Source organism: Necator americanus, chromosome IV (genome assembly GCF_031761385.1).
Source record: "Necator americanus strain Aroian chromosome IV, whole genome shotgun sequence".
NCBI classification, from domain to species: domain Eukaryota; kingdom Metazoa; phylum Nematoda; class Chromadorea; order Rhabditida; family Ancylostomatidae; genus Necator; species Necator americanus.
The window spans coordinates 22,050,048-22,066,100 of record NC_087374.1 but is presented as its reverse complement, the minus strand read 5'-3'; the positions used below and the strand labels follow the sequence as shown (position 1 = coordinate 22,066,100).

Here is a 16,053-nt window from a genome sequence, read left to right as displayed (position 1 = left end):
TTAAGTAATTTTTTAAGCGAACTCAATAGTTGTTTGACACAGGTTAATGGTTAACCTGAAATAAAGGAATGATAAGGTGTCTCTGTGTTAAATTTTAAGCAAACATGTACCCAAGAATGTAACGTAGAGTAGTGGCCAAGTCTTCAAAACCCCGGTCATAGAGTGAAATTGAAAACTTGTAAAGAATTACTAGGGTGAGTGTAGGGCAGAGGCTGAAGTCCGGCTGTCGCTGCCGGACCGATGGTTCGAAACCGCCGTTCTGCCAACCAAGCCATCCCTGCAAAAATTGGCATCAAACTTTGAGAAACACTGACTTGATACGTCGGCTAGCCCTCGCGAGACATTGCATAGGTCGACATGCGTCCATAAAACTTCAAAATTCGCAATTGCAGTCACGCGCGTGAGTGCATTTCAAGTGGATTGGTACGCCAAATATTTTAGAAGCCTTTCCTTAAAGACGTCATCCCACGAATCTTTGGTGGTGCAAGTTTCAGGCGGGTCATGCCTATACGGGGTCGTAGATTATGGGAAGGAGGGTGTCTCCATCCATTGCTTCCTAATTGCCGTAAAAAATGGCCCGGAAGATGCGGCCAGTGCACAAGGCTGGCGCACTCCAATCGAACTCGTTGGAGAAAATAGCGTCCCGGAACGCTCGAAGCCGCATCTTTCAGGGCCGTTTCCTACAGCAATTAGGAAGAAATGGACGGAATCACCCTCCAGGCCACAATCTACGACCTCGTATAGGCATAACCCACCTGAAACCCGAAACACCCCGTATTCGTTGGGGTGATGCCTTTAAAAAAACCCCTGGTATCGATAATGCATTCTTAAAAGTACACGAATATATCGAAATCAGATAGATCAACGTATATGAATAGCTTACGAGCGCGAACGAAAACGAATGGATACGTTGCTGGGGGCGGCACGGTCGGTGAAGACGATCAAAAGATCGAAATATTCATACTACCTTAGTCATACTGTGTTAGGCTAAGAACTGTAAAAATGTGGGCTCATCAAATAGCTGAAGCAGAACTGCATGGAACAAACAGCAGTGGCAGAAATCGTTCAGTCACGGCATCCATTCGCTCTAAAAGCAGCTCCCTACGAGACGTCCTTAGAGATTATGAGCTTTTTGTAGGTCTCTACGACCACAAACCCGTTCTATGTATATCATAAAAACTGTGCATTTTATAGTGTATTTATGCTTCCTTTTTGTTAATATTTATTTATTTATTTATTTTTTAAAAAGGCAATTATCCGAAATATGGTCAAAACAGCAACAGCAAAGTGCACTGGAGATAGAGAACGGGAGGAATCACTAAAACTAGCCACAAGCATAGCTAGTTCAAACGGTTACTCGAGATTGAGGTCTAACACCCAATCTCGAACTACGAACAACATAGTGAGGATCCCACGTGAAAGTAGAATTCTTTCGGACTCTTTTGCGAGCACAGCTGCAAGATGATGTTGTGTTGGTGAACATCCCGAAGGACAGCATCAAGCGACAGTTAGTTCGCAATAGATTCTACGATAGGCAATGCGTGTCAGAATGTTGCGTGGTTTGTCCATTCGGTAAGGCCGGTGATTGCTTGAATATCGGAGTTATTTACCAAATAGAATGCCTAACGTGCAACGCCATTTATATTGGAGAAACTGGAAGGATGCTGAACGTGCGTATCAAGGAACATTTGGCTGGTAAAAGGCGAGGGAGTTCGATGACACCGTTAGGGCGCCACAAAAATGATAAGCATGATGGAAATGAGATTGAAATAAAATGTACGATATTAGCGCACGAGAAAGAAATATCTGCTAGGAAGGCATTGGAAGCATTCTGGATTTCCGTCAGGAATCCGTCCACGAATAACAAAAATGAGTGCTTATCAATCACCAATGACTTCTTGCCGTTCGTAACACTCTGTGAGCTATAAGATTGCCCCGTATGCAGTTATCCAGACACTAGTACTTAAGGATTCTGCGCAGTGCGTAGATCTCATTCAACTTGGTGATAATCTTTAAGAACGCGGTAGTTTACCAACCCCGCTAGTCGGTGAAACTGGTCAGTTGTTGTCCTTTTAAGGTCTTGCGTGGTGTACCTGGAACAATATCGAGGTTTGGCGAGGAGAGAGGAGGAGTTTGATGGGATATGCATAGTATCAAAGACCTGGAACCATTTTCAGGCCTTTGAAAAAGACGAGTTTGTCGAAACGTCAGGCCAATAAAAAGTTTCACCTAAACCTCGTTGGCATAGAAAGCAAACATAAATACACTATCAAATGTCAAGGTTTCAAGAAGAGAGAACTTGGAGACAGTGCATTTTGTTCAGCTACGACCACATAACGTTAAATTTCAACGATGTTCGAAGCACTGGTGTGAGCAAAGTGGTGAAAACGTCTGATACGGAGAACGTCATCAGTTGCAACAACTCCAAAATTAGTGGGAATCGGGCGACGAGGGGATCCCTGTTCGAAAAAAAAAATCGACAATTAAAGACACCCCATGAATCTGAGGTGGTACAGATTTCAGGTGTAGTATTCGTGTACGGGATGGGAGACTATGGAGAGGGGGGGAGGGGTGATTCCGTCCATTTCTTCCTAATTGCCGTAAAAAAACGGCCCGGAAGATGCGGCGCCGCACAAGGCTGGCGCGCTCCACTCGAACTCCCTGTAGAAAATAGTGCGCCAGTACGCCTGGAGCAGTATCTTCCGGGCCGTTTTTTACGGCAATTAGGAAGAAATGGACAGAATCACCCCCCTCTCCATAGTCTCCCATCCCGTATACGAATACTCCACCTGAAATCCGTACCACCTCAGATTCGTGGAGTGATGCCTTTAAGGGCTGCTTTTTCTTAGAGTGTGAAAAATGTGCACTAAACAAAAATTAACCAGTAAATGAAAGAATATTAAGAAAGAAGTAATCTGAAAAATACACTACCATTGGCACGTCAACCCGCCTAAAATATAAAAGTCCAATAAAGCTCATAAAACAAGTAAAAACGTCGAGACCTCACCATGCAGTGATCGTCAGTGATTGCGTTGGTCGATCAACGGCTTTACAGTAGCCGCCTGCGCTGATCACCGCTTAAAACCAGCAGCCCACGAATTTGGGGATTTCAAGTGGAAACTCTCAAAAGAAAGAAGTAGTCTGAGGGAAGTTCCAGTTTTCCGGGACCCACGGCGGTTCCATAACGGTGGCGCGGATCGTTCCCGCGAGACCTGGCAGCGCTATGCTTGGGACCTTTTGTAGACTTCACACTCAGTTAGGCGCGAGGTTCGACGAGGTTTCGCTGGGAGCTGATTCGAGATTAGAGCTTTATACTGAGAGGAGATTGTCTCCTACAGTAACCGTTGGCTTTTACACCGCAGCACCGCCCAGGACTTTAAAGGCATCACCCCACGAATCTGAGATGGCACGGATTTCAGGTGGAGTATTCGTATGCGAGATAGTAAATTATGGAGGGGTGTGATTCGTTCCATTTCTTCCTAAATGCCGTAAAAAACGGCCCAGAAGATGCTGCGCGTGCACAAGGCTGGCGCGCTCCAATCGAACTCGTTGGAAGAAATAGCGGCCAGTGCGCTCGAAGCCGTATCTTCCGGGCCGTTTTTTACGGCAATTAGGAAGAAATAGACGGAATCACCCTCCGGCCCACAATCTACACCCACGGTCGATGACCTCGAACTCGACTTCCATATCAGTTCCTCACTTTTAGTTTGCACTATAAATTTTGGCTAATGAGTCGTACACGGATAACGGTGAGTTTTATCGGTCATTCGTCGAATCGTCATATCCTGAATGTTTTGTATGTCACACAACAAAACTCGTCGTGAACGACGAGCCGCGGCGTCGAACTGTCCTGCCGACGGATAATTGCATTAGGTCAACTTATTATAGTGCCACATCTTCAAGGACGCGCTCGCACTCCATAGCACACAGTACTTGGTCGACCCCATTTCATTTTAATTCATCCTCGTTTGTTTCCTAAATGTCTCTCAAAGGTTTTGCTGCGTGGTCGAAGCCTGAACAGGAGCCTCAGTGCAAGTTCTTTTCAGATATGCAACTTCTCGCCATCATTTTCTCCGTCCTACATTCCCAAGCAGAAGCCTCAACTACTTACAGCGGTAAGTTTTGTGCTACTATTTTCACAACTATTTCAATAATTTATTTGCTCCTATTAGATAGTCTATATATTCAATGTACAAGACATGGTGATATTTCCTAAGAAATAAATAAAGCTCTCCTCGTCTGGAAAACGTCTACGATCTGCGCTAGTGTTGTTTTCGGTGGGCTAGATAGTCGTCGTAAATGCTGTCGTCGTCCTTCGGTTGTTCCGTGACGGTGGTGTTCGCTTAAAATTATGTATATCATTATTCTAAGAAGAAAAAAGAGATGAAAGGATTGCCCTTCGATCGGACGCTGCGCTATTGTTAGCGGCATGGTCCGAATAAAAAAAAATGAGGTCCTTGCCTAATTTTACGGTGGGAATTCTAGTTACCATGCAAGTGAGTACTTAGAGCTTTGCTAAATGCTATCAGGAATCCATCGAATTCAAAAAATGTATGTAAAGAAAAAATAATGAAGGAAAGCAAATAAGTGTATGTAGAGAAAAGAAAGAATGATTCATACAGTAACCATTTTCTTGAATTCTTACAGTGGAAAATAGGAGAAACTGTAATTGGATTTGAAAATATCCCATTGTGCGTCTAGGGCAGTTTTTCATTCTTCGTGCTAATCTAGAATGATCATGCGGCGAAACTGCTTGCTTACTGGTAGTTAATACTTTATTTTTAGTTAACATGCACGTATTACCGTATGCAGAACACTTATCTGCATGTTGAGGGACGAGACGTAGACGAGAACTTAAAGGCATCACCCCACAAATCTGAGGTGGTGCGGATTTCAGGTGGAGTATTCTTATAGGGGGTCGTAGACTATGGGGAGGAGGTTGATTCCGTCCATTTCTTCCTAATTGCCGTAAAAAACTGCAGCCGAGCGAGCGCAAACGCTTACGCAACTGCACCGTGTTTCATGTCGTTTTGACCCCACTATATGCAGGGTTTAGCTGATGAAAGTAGTGGCAGCGGAATTCCCCCTCCTCTCCCCAGAAATCCAGAAAAGGCGTGTTAAACAGCCTTATATGGACCCATGTGTCTCCAACGACCTGCGGCGCGACGATAAAACGCGGCCAACTCCGTTTTCGTTCTTCGCAAGTAGCAGAAGCTGCCACCAAACTCTAATCTGTCAAGAGCATTATTTGTTATTTGAAGGCATCACCCATTGTATATCTGAAGGGGTGTTTCGGGTTTCAGGTGGGTCATGCCTGTACGGTATCGTAGATTGTGATTGAGATTGGGGCCGAAGGGTGATTCTGTCTATTTCCTCCTAATTGCCGTAAAAAACGGCTCGGAAGATACGGGCTGTTTTTTATAATAAATAAAAAAATAAATAAAGAAGTAAATAGAATAAAAAGATAATAAATAAGTAAATAAATAAAAAGAAATAAATATTAGGCTTCGAGCGCTCTGGCCGCTATTTCCTCCAACGCGTTCGATTGGAGCGCGCCAGCCTTGCGCACACGCAGCATCTTCTGGGCCGTTTTTTACGGCATTTAGGAAGAAATGGAATGAATCACACCCCTCCATAATTTACTATCTCGCATACGAATACTCCACCTGAAATCCGTGCCATCTCCGATTCGTGGGGTGATGCCTTTAAAGTCCTGGGTGGTGCTGCGGTGTAAAAGCCACCGGTTACTGTAGGAGACAATCTCCTCTCAGTATAAAGCTCTAATCTCGAATCAGCTCCCAGCGAAACCTCGTCGAACCTCGCGCCTAACTGAGTGTGAAGTCTACAAAAGGTCCCAAGCATAGCGCTGCCAGGTCTCGCGGGAACGATCCGCGCCACCGTTACGGAACCGCCGTGGGTCCCGGAAAACTGGAACTTCCCTCAGACTACTTCTTCCTTTTAAAGGATCTAATTGGTTCCTTTGCGCGCCACAGCACCCATTTAATTGGAGGACGTTATTCTCTGAGTTGCCTGTGGTTACTTGGAAACTGTTGGTTTTCTTGGATGTAGGTTTCAACTTATTTTTTCATTCAGATCATTTATCGTTAGAAGGTTACTTTTAACATATGCAAAAGATAGTATTATTTTTGACCAGACCGTGCCAGCATTTAAAAATAGGGTTAGCAAACAAGCTGTTTGTTAGTGGCCGGTTTTTTGTCATTTATTTCCCTTCGGGACCAAGCGAAGATCTGCAGCACAGTCACCTTTCTGAACCTAATAGCATCATCAATAATCAGTGGTTTTACCTCATCTTCTCTCCCTAATGATTCTGCTTACTCGTAGATCTGTGAAATTTGCTAATGATCAACGCAAAGCTGATGTGGTCACGTGAAATTCATCTGATCGTCAATTCTTACTTTTCGAGACCATCTCACCAGCGCATTTGTTCACGTAGAATTGAGCTGTTGGGTGATGAACGATGAGTTTCAGATCGAATTCGATGTTGAACAGCATGCAGCCTTTAGTGTGAGGCAACCAGTTGAATGCACCACACAAATGTCCGCCGCTAGAACCCGCTTTCAGGCACTCTGCCTTACACTGATCTGAAAGGGAGCAATTTGATGATTCCGCCAGCGAACAGTTGAATGTAGCCGCTCACCCAAGGAATTGGTGCCTTCTATGAGTTTGGATTCGAGACTGAGCAGCATTGAGTCAGTGAGCGCTTCGAAGCATCGTCGCACGGATCCCGAAAGAAGAACCGCCGTGTTGTTAGCAACTAAATTTGAGCAGTAGGCTAAAAAAAACTGCGAGAAGATATAGGGATATTTTCAAAGCTCGAGAAGGGAAAGCTCGAAAAGGTCCAGGTATGTGGACTCAAGGAAACGCGAAAAATGTCAGACAAAAGGTGCAGGGATTTTTTTACGAAATAGTGGATCACGTTAGGGAGCTTCAGACAATTCAATGCGACATGCGGTTGCGAATAGAATTCGAAGAATGTCGCAACTCGCGAAAGGTCATGTTTCTTTTTTTCTCTGTTACTGCGCCAAAAATGTATTACTATGTACATCAAAGTGTCGGGAATTGCACAGATTTTTCCCCGAGTTCTCATTTGTCCTCAGAGAAATCTTCACAACATGCTGTCGGGTTAAGCATTAGACTTCGCACACGCCTCATCTTTGTTCTTTAACCGCTCGCAAATCGCAGTGGACAAGAATTACTGACTTGCTCGGACCTTAGATTCTGATGGAGTCACTCGGACCTGTGCGGGTTTCTGGTTCAAAGCTACTAATAGGCAAGATGAACAAAATGATTGCTGTTGTTCAATCCTTCAAAACGTCCCGACTTTGGTCCAAAAGATTTTGACATCCATGAACTGAAATGGATTTTTGAGATTCATGAACTGAAAAGACTTATGTCTTAAAAGTTTTGAGATTAAAGATTCGATTGAAGATTGTATGGGTATGAAACCCATACACTGACTTGCGGTGACCAGCCGTTGCGTTTCTGTAGTCGCACACAAGTCTCGTTCCAGTGTATAGTTCTCGGAGGGATGAAAGGGTTGCCTCATCCTAGCGATCTGGCCCCATCGACCGCAAACACTACGAAAGCTTTTGCCAACTGCGCTACGCACTTGTCATGAAAAAGTACTCTAAAAGACGCCCATTTCTTAGAAAAATGAAGCGCCAGTGCGTGGTGCAACCGCGTACTCCACCAATGCATCGTGCTGCTGGTTGAATGATTTCATCTACCTAACAGGGTCGATTTTGATCTCACCTGCCTGATACCCTGAAAAACCGAGTTCTCTACACACCTTTGCGTTGAGATGCGCGTTCCGGACTGCATTCGTTCTCGAAGTAGTCTGAAGTTGACGGCTTGAGCACGGCTTGGTTCAGATGCAGATTTCCGCCGTTCATTGTGCAAATCTGGAAATACGCGACGTGCTTCTTCGCTTTTCGGATCCTGTAACTTAGTGAGGTTGGAATGTGCAAATAACTTACTTTCCTGAATTCATTGTAATTCACACTAGCACAGTAGAACGTTTCACTATGAAGACAACTAAGTAGACAATTCTTTTGATCGAAACCAGTAAAAGTTTTCTCTTCAAATCCCGGTAGTATTCTCTGTTTGTACCTGGTAAAGCACGGTTTTTCAGCAGGTTTTTCTGAAAGAAATCTGATCAGCAAGCTATCTACACTCTTAGTTCCGTCTTTACGTACCCGAAGCTTTTGGAAGTATTCTCGTCGCATCCACAGTAGCTGTGTTACCATGTAATATATCTCTAACTTTTTTACGTTGGGCGACCTGGATGAGAAACAATAAAATTTTCACGCGTGTATTGTGAAAAACACATTTGTTTATGCTATCAGCTCTGAAGCTCCGAGATAGTCAGAAAAACTAAATATGAGAAAACAAGGAGAAGAAAGGAGAATTTAGTGCAGATTCACCTCTGTTCCTGGATGCGCGCGGTTTTTCGTCTGTTGACCTGTTATGGTGTATGGAGGACTTTTCCCAGTCACTAAATTAAATGTAAAGTGCAAAGCATAAAGGGCCTAGCGTTAATCAACCCGCTCAGAATGGGTCAACACGAACATTTGGTTTGGTTCGCCTAGAGTGGTTTCGAACCATCGACCTTGCAGTTGCAGCCGAACTTCCTGCCATCTGCACTACACCGGCCCAAACCAAACTCTTATCTTTATTCAAAATCAACTATAACGGCAGTAAAGGAGTTACACTGCCCAAAGAGTGTTTCCTTTCTATGGAGTCGATGCATAATTATTGCGACTTTTTTCTTTGAAAATTGGCGTTTTTTCTTTTTTCGTGTGAAAATGTTCTTTCCTTTTCCGATAATGGAAGTGCTCTTGAAAATATTATCCACGGTTGCCATGTTATGCGCAACCGCTTTGAGAAAGTTATGGAAAGAAAGAATGCAGCACAGTCGTTCCGGCATCTCAACAACTTTTTTCGACGAAGGAACAACTGGCAAAGGCAGAATTGAAAGGTAGTTCAAGGAGTTCAAACCGGGCGCTACAAATCTCGCACAAAAAGGAACCATCAAATTTCGAAGACGGGACACCTCTGACCGAAGAACCATTCAATGTGAACCATTCGACAATAGTTCAAAACCTCGGAATAGTATAGAAATTGACTATATGAAGTATCATTTACGAACTCTGACAACGACAAAACCGTACGTGCCCGAAATCTCACCGATTTGCTACAGCGAAACGAGCAAACGTCGTTCGTGAAGAATCTCGTCGCTCCAGATGAATCGTGGCTTCTTTTCGAAGACGTCAAAAGAAGGTAGGTTTGCGTTTCGCCAGGTGCTCCACCCCCAAGGGAATACCAAAAGTTGTCCACTGTAAGAAAGCGGTGGGGTGTGTGTCTTAGGGGAGAAGCGGAATTTCCAAATGATTATTAGTTCATTGGGATCGACAGATGACTGTGCTATATTCGAAATTTATTCGAAGTGGTTGAGTATGACATGGGGAACGTGGATATGATTTTCGATAGAACCTTCATTAATTGAAAGGGGAAAAGTCTTATTCTCACTCAGAAAATCGAAACAAAACGCCAATTTTTAAAGAAGAAAAATCACGAGAAAAACGTCGCAATACACCGACCCAATAGCTTTTTTATAACGCGAGAACTATAAGCGTCACTGATTTATACATACGTATACATAACTTATTACACAACTTATAACTGTAACTCTACAGTATTGCAAATGAGAGAGTGGAAGTTGCAAAAGTCCAGCTGAACGAATACGAACCTGGCTCCGTTCAGGCTCCCCGGGTCGTGAGAACGGCAATTCTTCCTACGAGATACGTTAGAACGCGCACCCAGGTGCTCGCTGAGCACTACTCAGCAGCTTATTCATTGACTTGATTTGAATAGACTGTTGAGATGGCCTCGATAGATTTTCCACCGCTCGCACGCGGATGCAGTGGTGCTCAAGGGGGGCGCGTTTCAGCGCACCTCGTAGGAAGAAACGCCATTCCCACGCCGCCTTCTCTTCGGGATGATTGGGGGAAATTGAGTGAGGCCACGCTCGTATTCGCAATAAACACCTCGAATTGTATCTCTATGAGATTTCCACACTACGTCAATTTCATAATCTGCTGCCTTTAAGTATTACATTACCTGTATTGGTATATATACGTCGCTCGATAATACTACGTCGAATCGGCGGCAACCGCCACGCCTTCGAGGGCAGATTGAACAGCGAACGTCCCTCGCCATCAACTTGTGCATCGACGATAATTTCCGGCTGTGATAAGGGCACAGAAAAAGTTTTTGCTAGCACTTCATTCGGTGTTTTAAGCAGTTTACGTGTAGGGTCGTTAAGTTCGAACTGTATGTTGGGACGAGTCTGCCCGATTCCTTGTCGTTTTCTCGGGAATGTTCTGAATGGTTGATGTATCAAACTCTTTTAAAATCATCGTCGTGGAAGCTTTGTTGGGAAATTCCCAGAAGAAAATGATGTTTTCCGGAGGGTTTCATTTTTCTAGACGTTCTTGAAATGTTCGAAATTTCGTGTCAAAAGTTCATCAACTTCTGAACGCCAATACTTTAGAGCATTTTATGGAATGCATAAAAAAACACCAAAAGATAAAACTATTTGCGTCTCATGAACGAATTAATTTTTTTTCCAAATTTTAAAACTTTCAAGAAAATTGTTCAACATGATTTACAAATCATGATTAGATAAACACCGGATTGGCTCTCTATTGTTGAAGAAGCCTAGTTGCGAGAATTATGTTCTAACACTGACCAGTATTGGTTTTAGCACACAATTTTTTTCTTTGGCGGATGTGAATAAGTAAACAAGTGTATAAATAAACATATGAATGAACGCACTTTGCGAATGAGGTTGGTTCGCGAACCCTCCGAAGCGGCACATCTTCTTGCAGTTTCTTCCTTTTGCTGACAAAAATTGAAGTATTAATTGAACTAATTGAAGTAGTATTGAAGTATTAGTTTGGATGTGGACATGTCAGACACCGTGGACACTTATGGGGTAAAGAATGGGATCTTTCGTAGAAAATTCGTTGAATCACGCCTGTATTGCATGCTTTGCGCTGGCGAAAGGCTAATGTGTGCGTACTGAACGACCAGTGGCCAATAGCAAGCCTACGAGACCGCCCCTCCCCTGCATCAAACTCCAGCACTCCCTTTCAGAAGGCGGAGACCATTGCTCTCGGCTCTCTTCATTTCGCAGTGAACGTGCCGTACTTACTGAGGTCTTGGTTTTGGGGTCGGGTCCCACATTGTCTCAACTGGCACTGTCGTTCGAACCAGATCCCAATCCGAGTTGAATGAGATCGGTTCAGCTTTCTGGAACAAAATCGACATGGGCAGACGAAGGAGTATTTTCTTCCTTATGGTGTTACTGGTTACGGACGAATTACCTTAGTCGATGTGCAGACGTTCTCATACAAATCAATGTCGTCCTTCAGTGCTATCCGATACTTGTCTGCCCTCAGCGTACGATCGTAGACTGATAGAATACATAGGTGAGTGTCTCGTTTCCACATTGCAGAACGACACACAAATTTATAGATGCGAATTGACTGAAAAATTAAATGTTCGCATGAGAAATTATCTCTATCCACGCGATTTTTGTTGCTTCTGAGCTGTCGTTAGGACGTTCATAGTCTCGCTCGATTCGGTGCATTCGTGAAAGCCTGCGCCACGTAATTAATCTAACACTTTGTTTCTCTTCGATGCAGACCGTTCCGGAGGCATCCTCATAACTGAACTGTGGCGACCTTATGGATGAGAAATGGAAAACCGGGCTTTTTCAAAAGGCTTTTTTTGCCGAGAAACTTCGCAGCGAAGAGAAATGGGGACTGAGCGAACGTTGTTTCTGACGGTTAGATTTGTTTTTAATATCTGCGTATGAATAGATGAACGAGTGAAAGGATCCTTGAAGAATCCATAGCAGGTTTAAAAAATGCCTTTAAGAAAAACTAAAAATGCTGCCACTAACTGACGCCAACGTTCTTTTTTCTTTTAAAAAGCGTTCTAGACAATTGATTGTTGCCTTTCGATAGGAAAACGAAGACGACTTTTTCAGATTTTCGGATTTCGAAAGAGGTTGCTTTTACTGGGTAAAGTACATGACCTGTGTAGAATGCGTCACTTCTAATTTACCTCCTGTAAAAGGATAAAAGGATAAAGTTTCTGGAGTTAATCAAACCGCCCTCACGTTCACTTCAATTCAGAATCGTTTGAGGTTCACGCACGTGTAACTGGCTCATGCAATGACTTACGGTGGCTATCCGAGGTGTCAAGTCAGTGTTTTTATCCTCCCAGACAAGTCTGGTACCAATTTATCGACCCCGGAGGGATGAAAAGCTTGGTGAGCACTAGGGTGGATTCGAACCTCTGATCGATCGTGCAGGAAGCGGAATCTCTAACCGTTACACTACACCTGCCCTTACCTCCAGTACATGTTCTAAATTTTAGCTTGCTGTTATGGTTCAGAAAATTTGGTGTAAAATTCGTTTTTATGTTTTTCATTTTCGGGGACACATGTTCCATTCAGGTAAAGTTGTCCGATGCTTCCCGGACCAAAAATTCACAAACTCCCTCACAAATTACATAAAAAAGGTGGCATTTGCAAGAAATTCTACAGAGATATTTTAGAATTCGCAAGAATAGTCTGGTGGAAAAATTCGCTGCAATTTTTGCTCCGTAGGGTCGCGTCGGTGGCTCCGTAGAGATTCATTTGGAAAGGATACCTTTTAAGAGGAATTTAATCAATTTTTTATTGAGAGGGAAAATGTGATAGTAGTAGAATTTGTTGTTGGAAAGGAGCTTTGGAAAGTTTGTCAACAACCAACCATTACTCGCATTCTACATTTCTTTTCTCACGCACCATCTCTTCTCATTCGCCCGAAACCCCAGCTGATCTCTTGTTTATGTTGATCTCGCTCCGTCCAGGACCTTAGCTAGTATCGGGCGCTCCAACACATGTTCCCCCAGTGGCGGCGGCGGATCGAACGCTAAGTGACTTGTTCGCTTCTCCCGTTGCGCGTGGTCTTTGTCATCGCTAGCGCATCTTCGCTCTCTGCTCGATCCGACGCACTATGACGAGAACAACACTTCAACTGAGTAGTGATCTTCTCATTCACAATTCCGCATATTTCAAGCGGCAAACGCCGCAAAAACCTGCTCAGGGGAGGGCTGGCCCAGGGAAACGGGGAGATTTGAATGTGGTAGTGGCATTCCTAAGGAGTTGGTGGACAGGCGGCATCCTACCGCATACAACTACTTCCCATACAATAATCGTGTCCAGTGGATCGGTTCGCAACGCGCGTTTGCTGTGAAGTCATTTTACAAAAGTGGTGAAACTGCGACTGCTGCTCAACGGGAATTACGATATCATCACAATTAAGGGCATTATAACTACGTTTCAACTTGCCACACTATCAACCCATGGGTTGGGAATTAAAATTGAACATTATTTAATTAATTAATTTTATTTAAATTAATAAAAGGAGAAGGGTTCCGCTCTAAACGCAAAAATCCAGTATATAAAAGTTATGGGAAATTATGGCGTCGTGCAGCAGTCGCTCCATTTGTATTTCATTTCCATTTGTAAAATGACTTCACAGCAAATGCACGCCCTGAACTAAATGGCAAGTGGTTGCATGCCCCTGCCACCTGCCTACCAACTCCTCAGGACTGCCGCTACTACATTCAAAATTTCTCGTTTTTTTCGGCCACTCGGTACCGTCGGATTACATATTTGTTCCGAATAAGGAGGATGAGGAGAAGGAGGTTTGCAAGGAAACCGTACAATAAGTTCGAGCTACTTAAAGAATTCAAGTGCTTAAGGTAGCCAGACGCCCGGTCGAAGAAAAACTCAACCTAATTCGGTTGGATTATTGCCTAAGCTAGCTGAGCTAAGAAACTGGTTTGATGGGCTGTTTGTGGCTAGCGATAGATTTTATATTTACTAGTGTATTATGGGAGAGAAATAGGAAATGTGTCACTGTTTCCACGGGTAAATTTTCGAAGGGCATTCTGAGGTTGAAATGAGAAATGTTGGAAATCTTTTTTAAGGCTACGAGTCTTTGAAGGACAACCTTGCCAAGATATCATTGGCATAAAGTGCGAGAATTCACACGAATATTAAAAAATTCTGAAATCCACAGACTTTCATATCCATATTTCCACTGTAAATTTTCATTGCGCGTTGTCAGAATAATATTTCGTGATTCGTTTTATTTAGTGAAGTAATTTCAACTTAACAAGGTTATTTTTAGTTTTCGAGCACATTCCGACACTTCTCACCTTCAACTGTTTGTTTCATATGGACGACTACAATTTTTTTCTGAGAACAAAACTCTTTTTGGATGCTATCACGTTTCCTGCTCCTCCCTTCCCTGGTGCTCGTTTTCTGGTTTTTAGATCATGAAGGTCTCACCTCCATACAATGCTCTAGACACACTGAAACATTGGCAAGTCGTCCCTCGGAACGAGTGCCGGATCGTTCAAGAAATCGGCTTGGATAGTAGATAAAACACGAAAATACATCTTCCGGGAGCTTAACGCTCATGACAAACCTGCAACGAGAAACTGTAATGGGATGAAATTGTTCCAAAAATCTTCCAAAAATCCATAATAAGGGTCCCAGTAATATCCGATGTTGAGGTACTATCATTTTCTCCTATTAGCAATGTGTCGAAACCTTGGAGCTATTTTTGCTACATCACGCTTCCCAAATTTGCGTGTCCTCAAAAAAATTCCGCTAAATTTCCTTCTTCTTTCCTTTTCTTTCTTTCTTTCTTTCTTCCTTTCTTCCTTCCTTTCTAATCCATCTGGTGTGTAGGCGAAAAACGTTCATGATTTCTTGGTTTTTTCGGATGAATAGTAAATTATGATAACTACTTTTTTAAACTCAACTATATAGCCTTAGCTTATAGCTTATATAGCCTTATTAGCTTTAAAAATACCTGATTAAAAAATAAAACAAAAACAGGTTTGAAGAAGAATCAAAATAAAAAAAATGCAATTGAAACTGGTGAAAACATCTTTGTTGCTTCTGGTGCATTCTAAAATACTTTTGGATTCTCACGACTTGAAAAAAAATACAGCGGTAATACGCTCAGCGTGATGAGAAGCTGAAAGAGAAGGTGAAAAATGACCGTGAAAATTGAATTAGTTTCCTTATCACTTTTGAAGTGTGTGGACAAGTTTGCAGCTCTTCTTTCTCGTCGCCGCTAAACGGTGGATCATCGCTGCCCATTTTTCCCTTGCTTTTTTTGCGTTCCTCAACTGACGCCTATTTGGAAAAGAGAAAATGCCTTCAATTAGTTCCCTTTGAGCCGTTTTCAAAAATGTGCCAAAAAAAGTGTTTTCATGTACAGTCAGCGCTAATTCTACGGTACCACTGCATCCAGAATGAGCAAATTTCTTGAAATTCAAATTTGGTTTGATTCAATGGAAACACTTCTAAATAGTCCCACCACAAAACCAAAGTTTTTTGCATCGTTTTTCCCTCATCAGAGGAAATTTCACCTCTGTGATAAACTATCGGGATCACAAGAGAGCTAAACAGACCAGCAGAATCAGATCGTACTTCGGAAACATGGCTTCCGCAAACCATAGTCGCTGTTTCTACGACTGTTTCTCCACCAAAACTTCCTTAAAACTTGTTCTCTGTATCATGATAGCAAACATGCTATTGCTAAATCTGAAGGCTTAGAAATGGCAGCCTCACAAATCTCACACTAGTCGCAGATCATAATCTGATCGGCGACTTAGATGAGACAAAACATCTGCTGGCCACGGCCAAAACATGTCGATTCGACTCGACGATCAGTGATTGGATTATCTGCATCAATCGATAGCGTCGAACTGAGGTGGAACGATTGAAGGGAAAAAGTTTCGCAATTAAAAATGGTAGTAATTGATTTAAATTACATGAAAACTCACCCTATACTGAAGTAGGTAGAGTGCAACCACCGCATCGCTAGTAGCGAAACAAGACCAACAATCTGAAGATTGTTCAGCAGAGCGGTCTCAAGACCATAGCGAATTTAA

The 16,053-nt window shown here is 43.0% G+C and overlaps 2 protein-coding genes across 3 annotated transcripts; both read right to left on the bottom strand.

Annotated features, from left to right (window-relative positions):
• Positions 1-12: 12 nt before the first annotated feature.
• On the bottom strand, positions 13-976 carry RB195_002317 (uncharacterized protein; the record flags this gene model as incomplete). The annotated part of the gene is made up of 3 exons (XM_064199511.1): positions 13-55; positions 111-277; positions 965-976. The coding sequence occupies 3 exons, from the start codon at positions 974-976 to the stop codon at positions 13-15; spliced, it is 222 nt and encodes a 73-aa protein (XP_064055392.1).
• Positions 977-4,262: 3,286 nt separating this feature from the next.
• Positions 4,263-15,980, bottom strand: RB195_002316 (uncharacterized protein; the record flags this gene model as incomplete). 2 transcript variants are annotated; one of them, XM_064199509.1, is made up of 13 exons in its annotated part: positions 4,263-4,342; positions 6,435-6,602; positions 6,659-6,775; positions 7,811-7,922; positions 7,998-8,161; positions 8,217-8,301; positions 8,445-8,515; positions 10,141-10,403; positions 10,858-10,923; positions 11,237-11,334; positions 11,409-11,570; positions 14,435-14,573; positions 15,946-15,980. In XM_064199509.1, the coding sequence occupies 13 exons, from the start codon at positions 15,978-15,980 to the stop codon at positions 4,263-4,265; spliced, it is 1,560 nt and encodes a 519-aa protein (XP_064055390.1). The 2 variants fall into 2 exon arrangements, with proteins under 2 accessions (XP_064055390.1, XP_064055391.1); XM_064199510.1 differs by lacking the exon at positions 10,858-10,923.
• Positions 15,981-16,053: the final 73 nt, after the last annotated feature.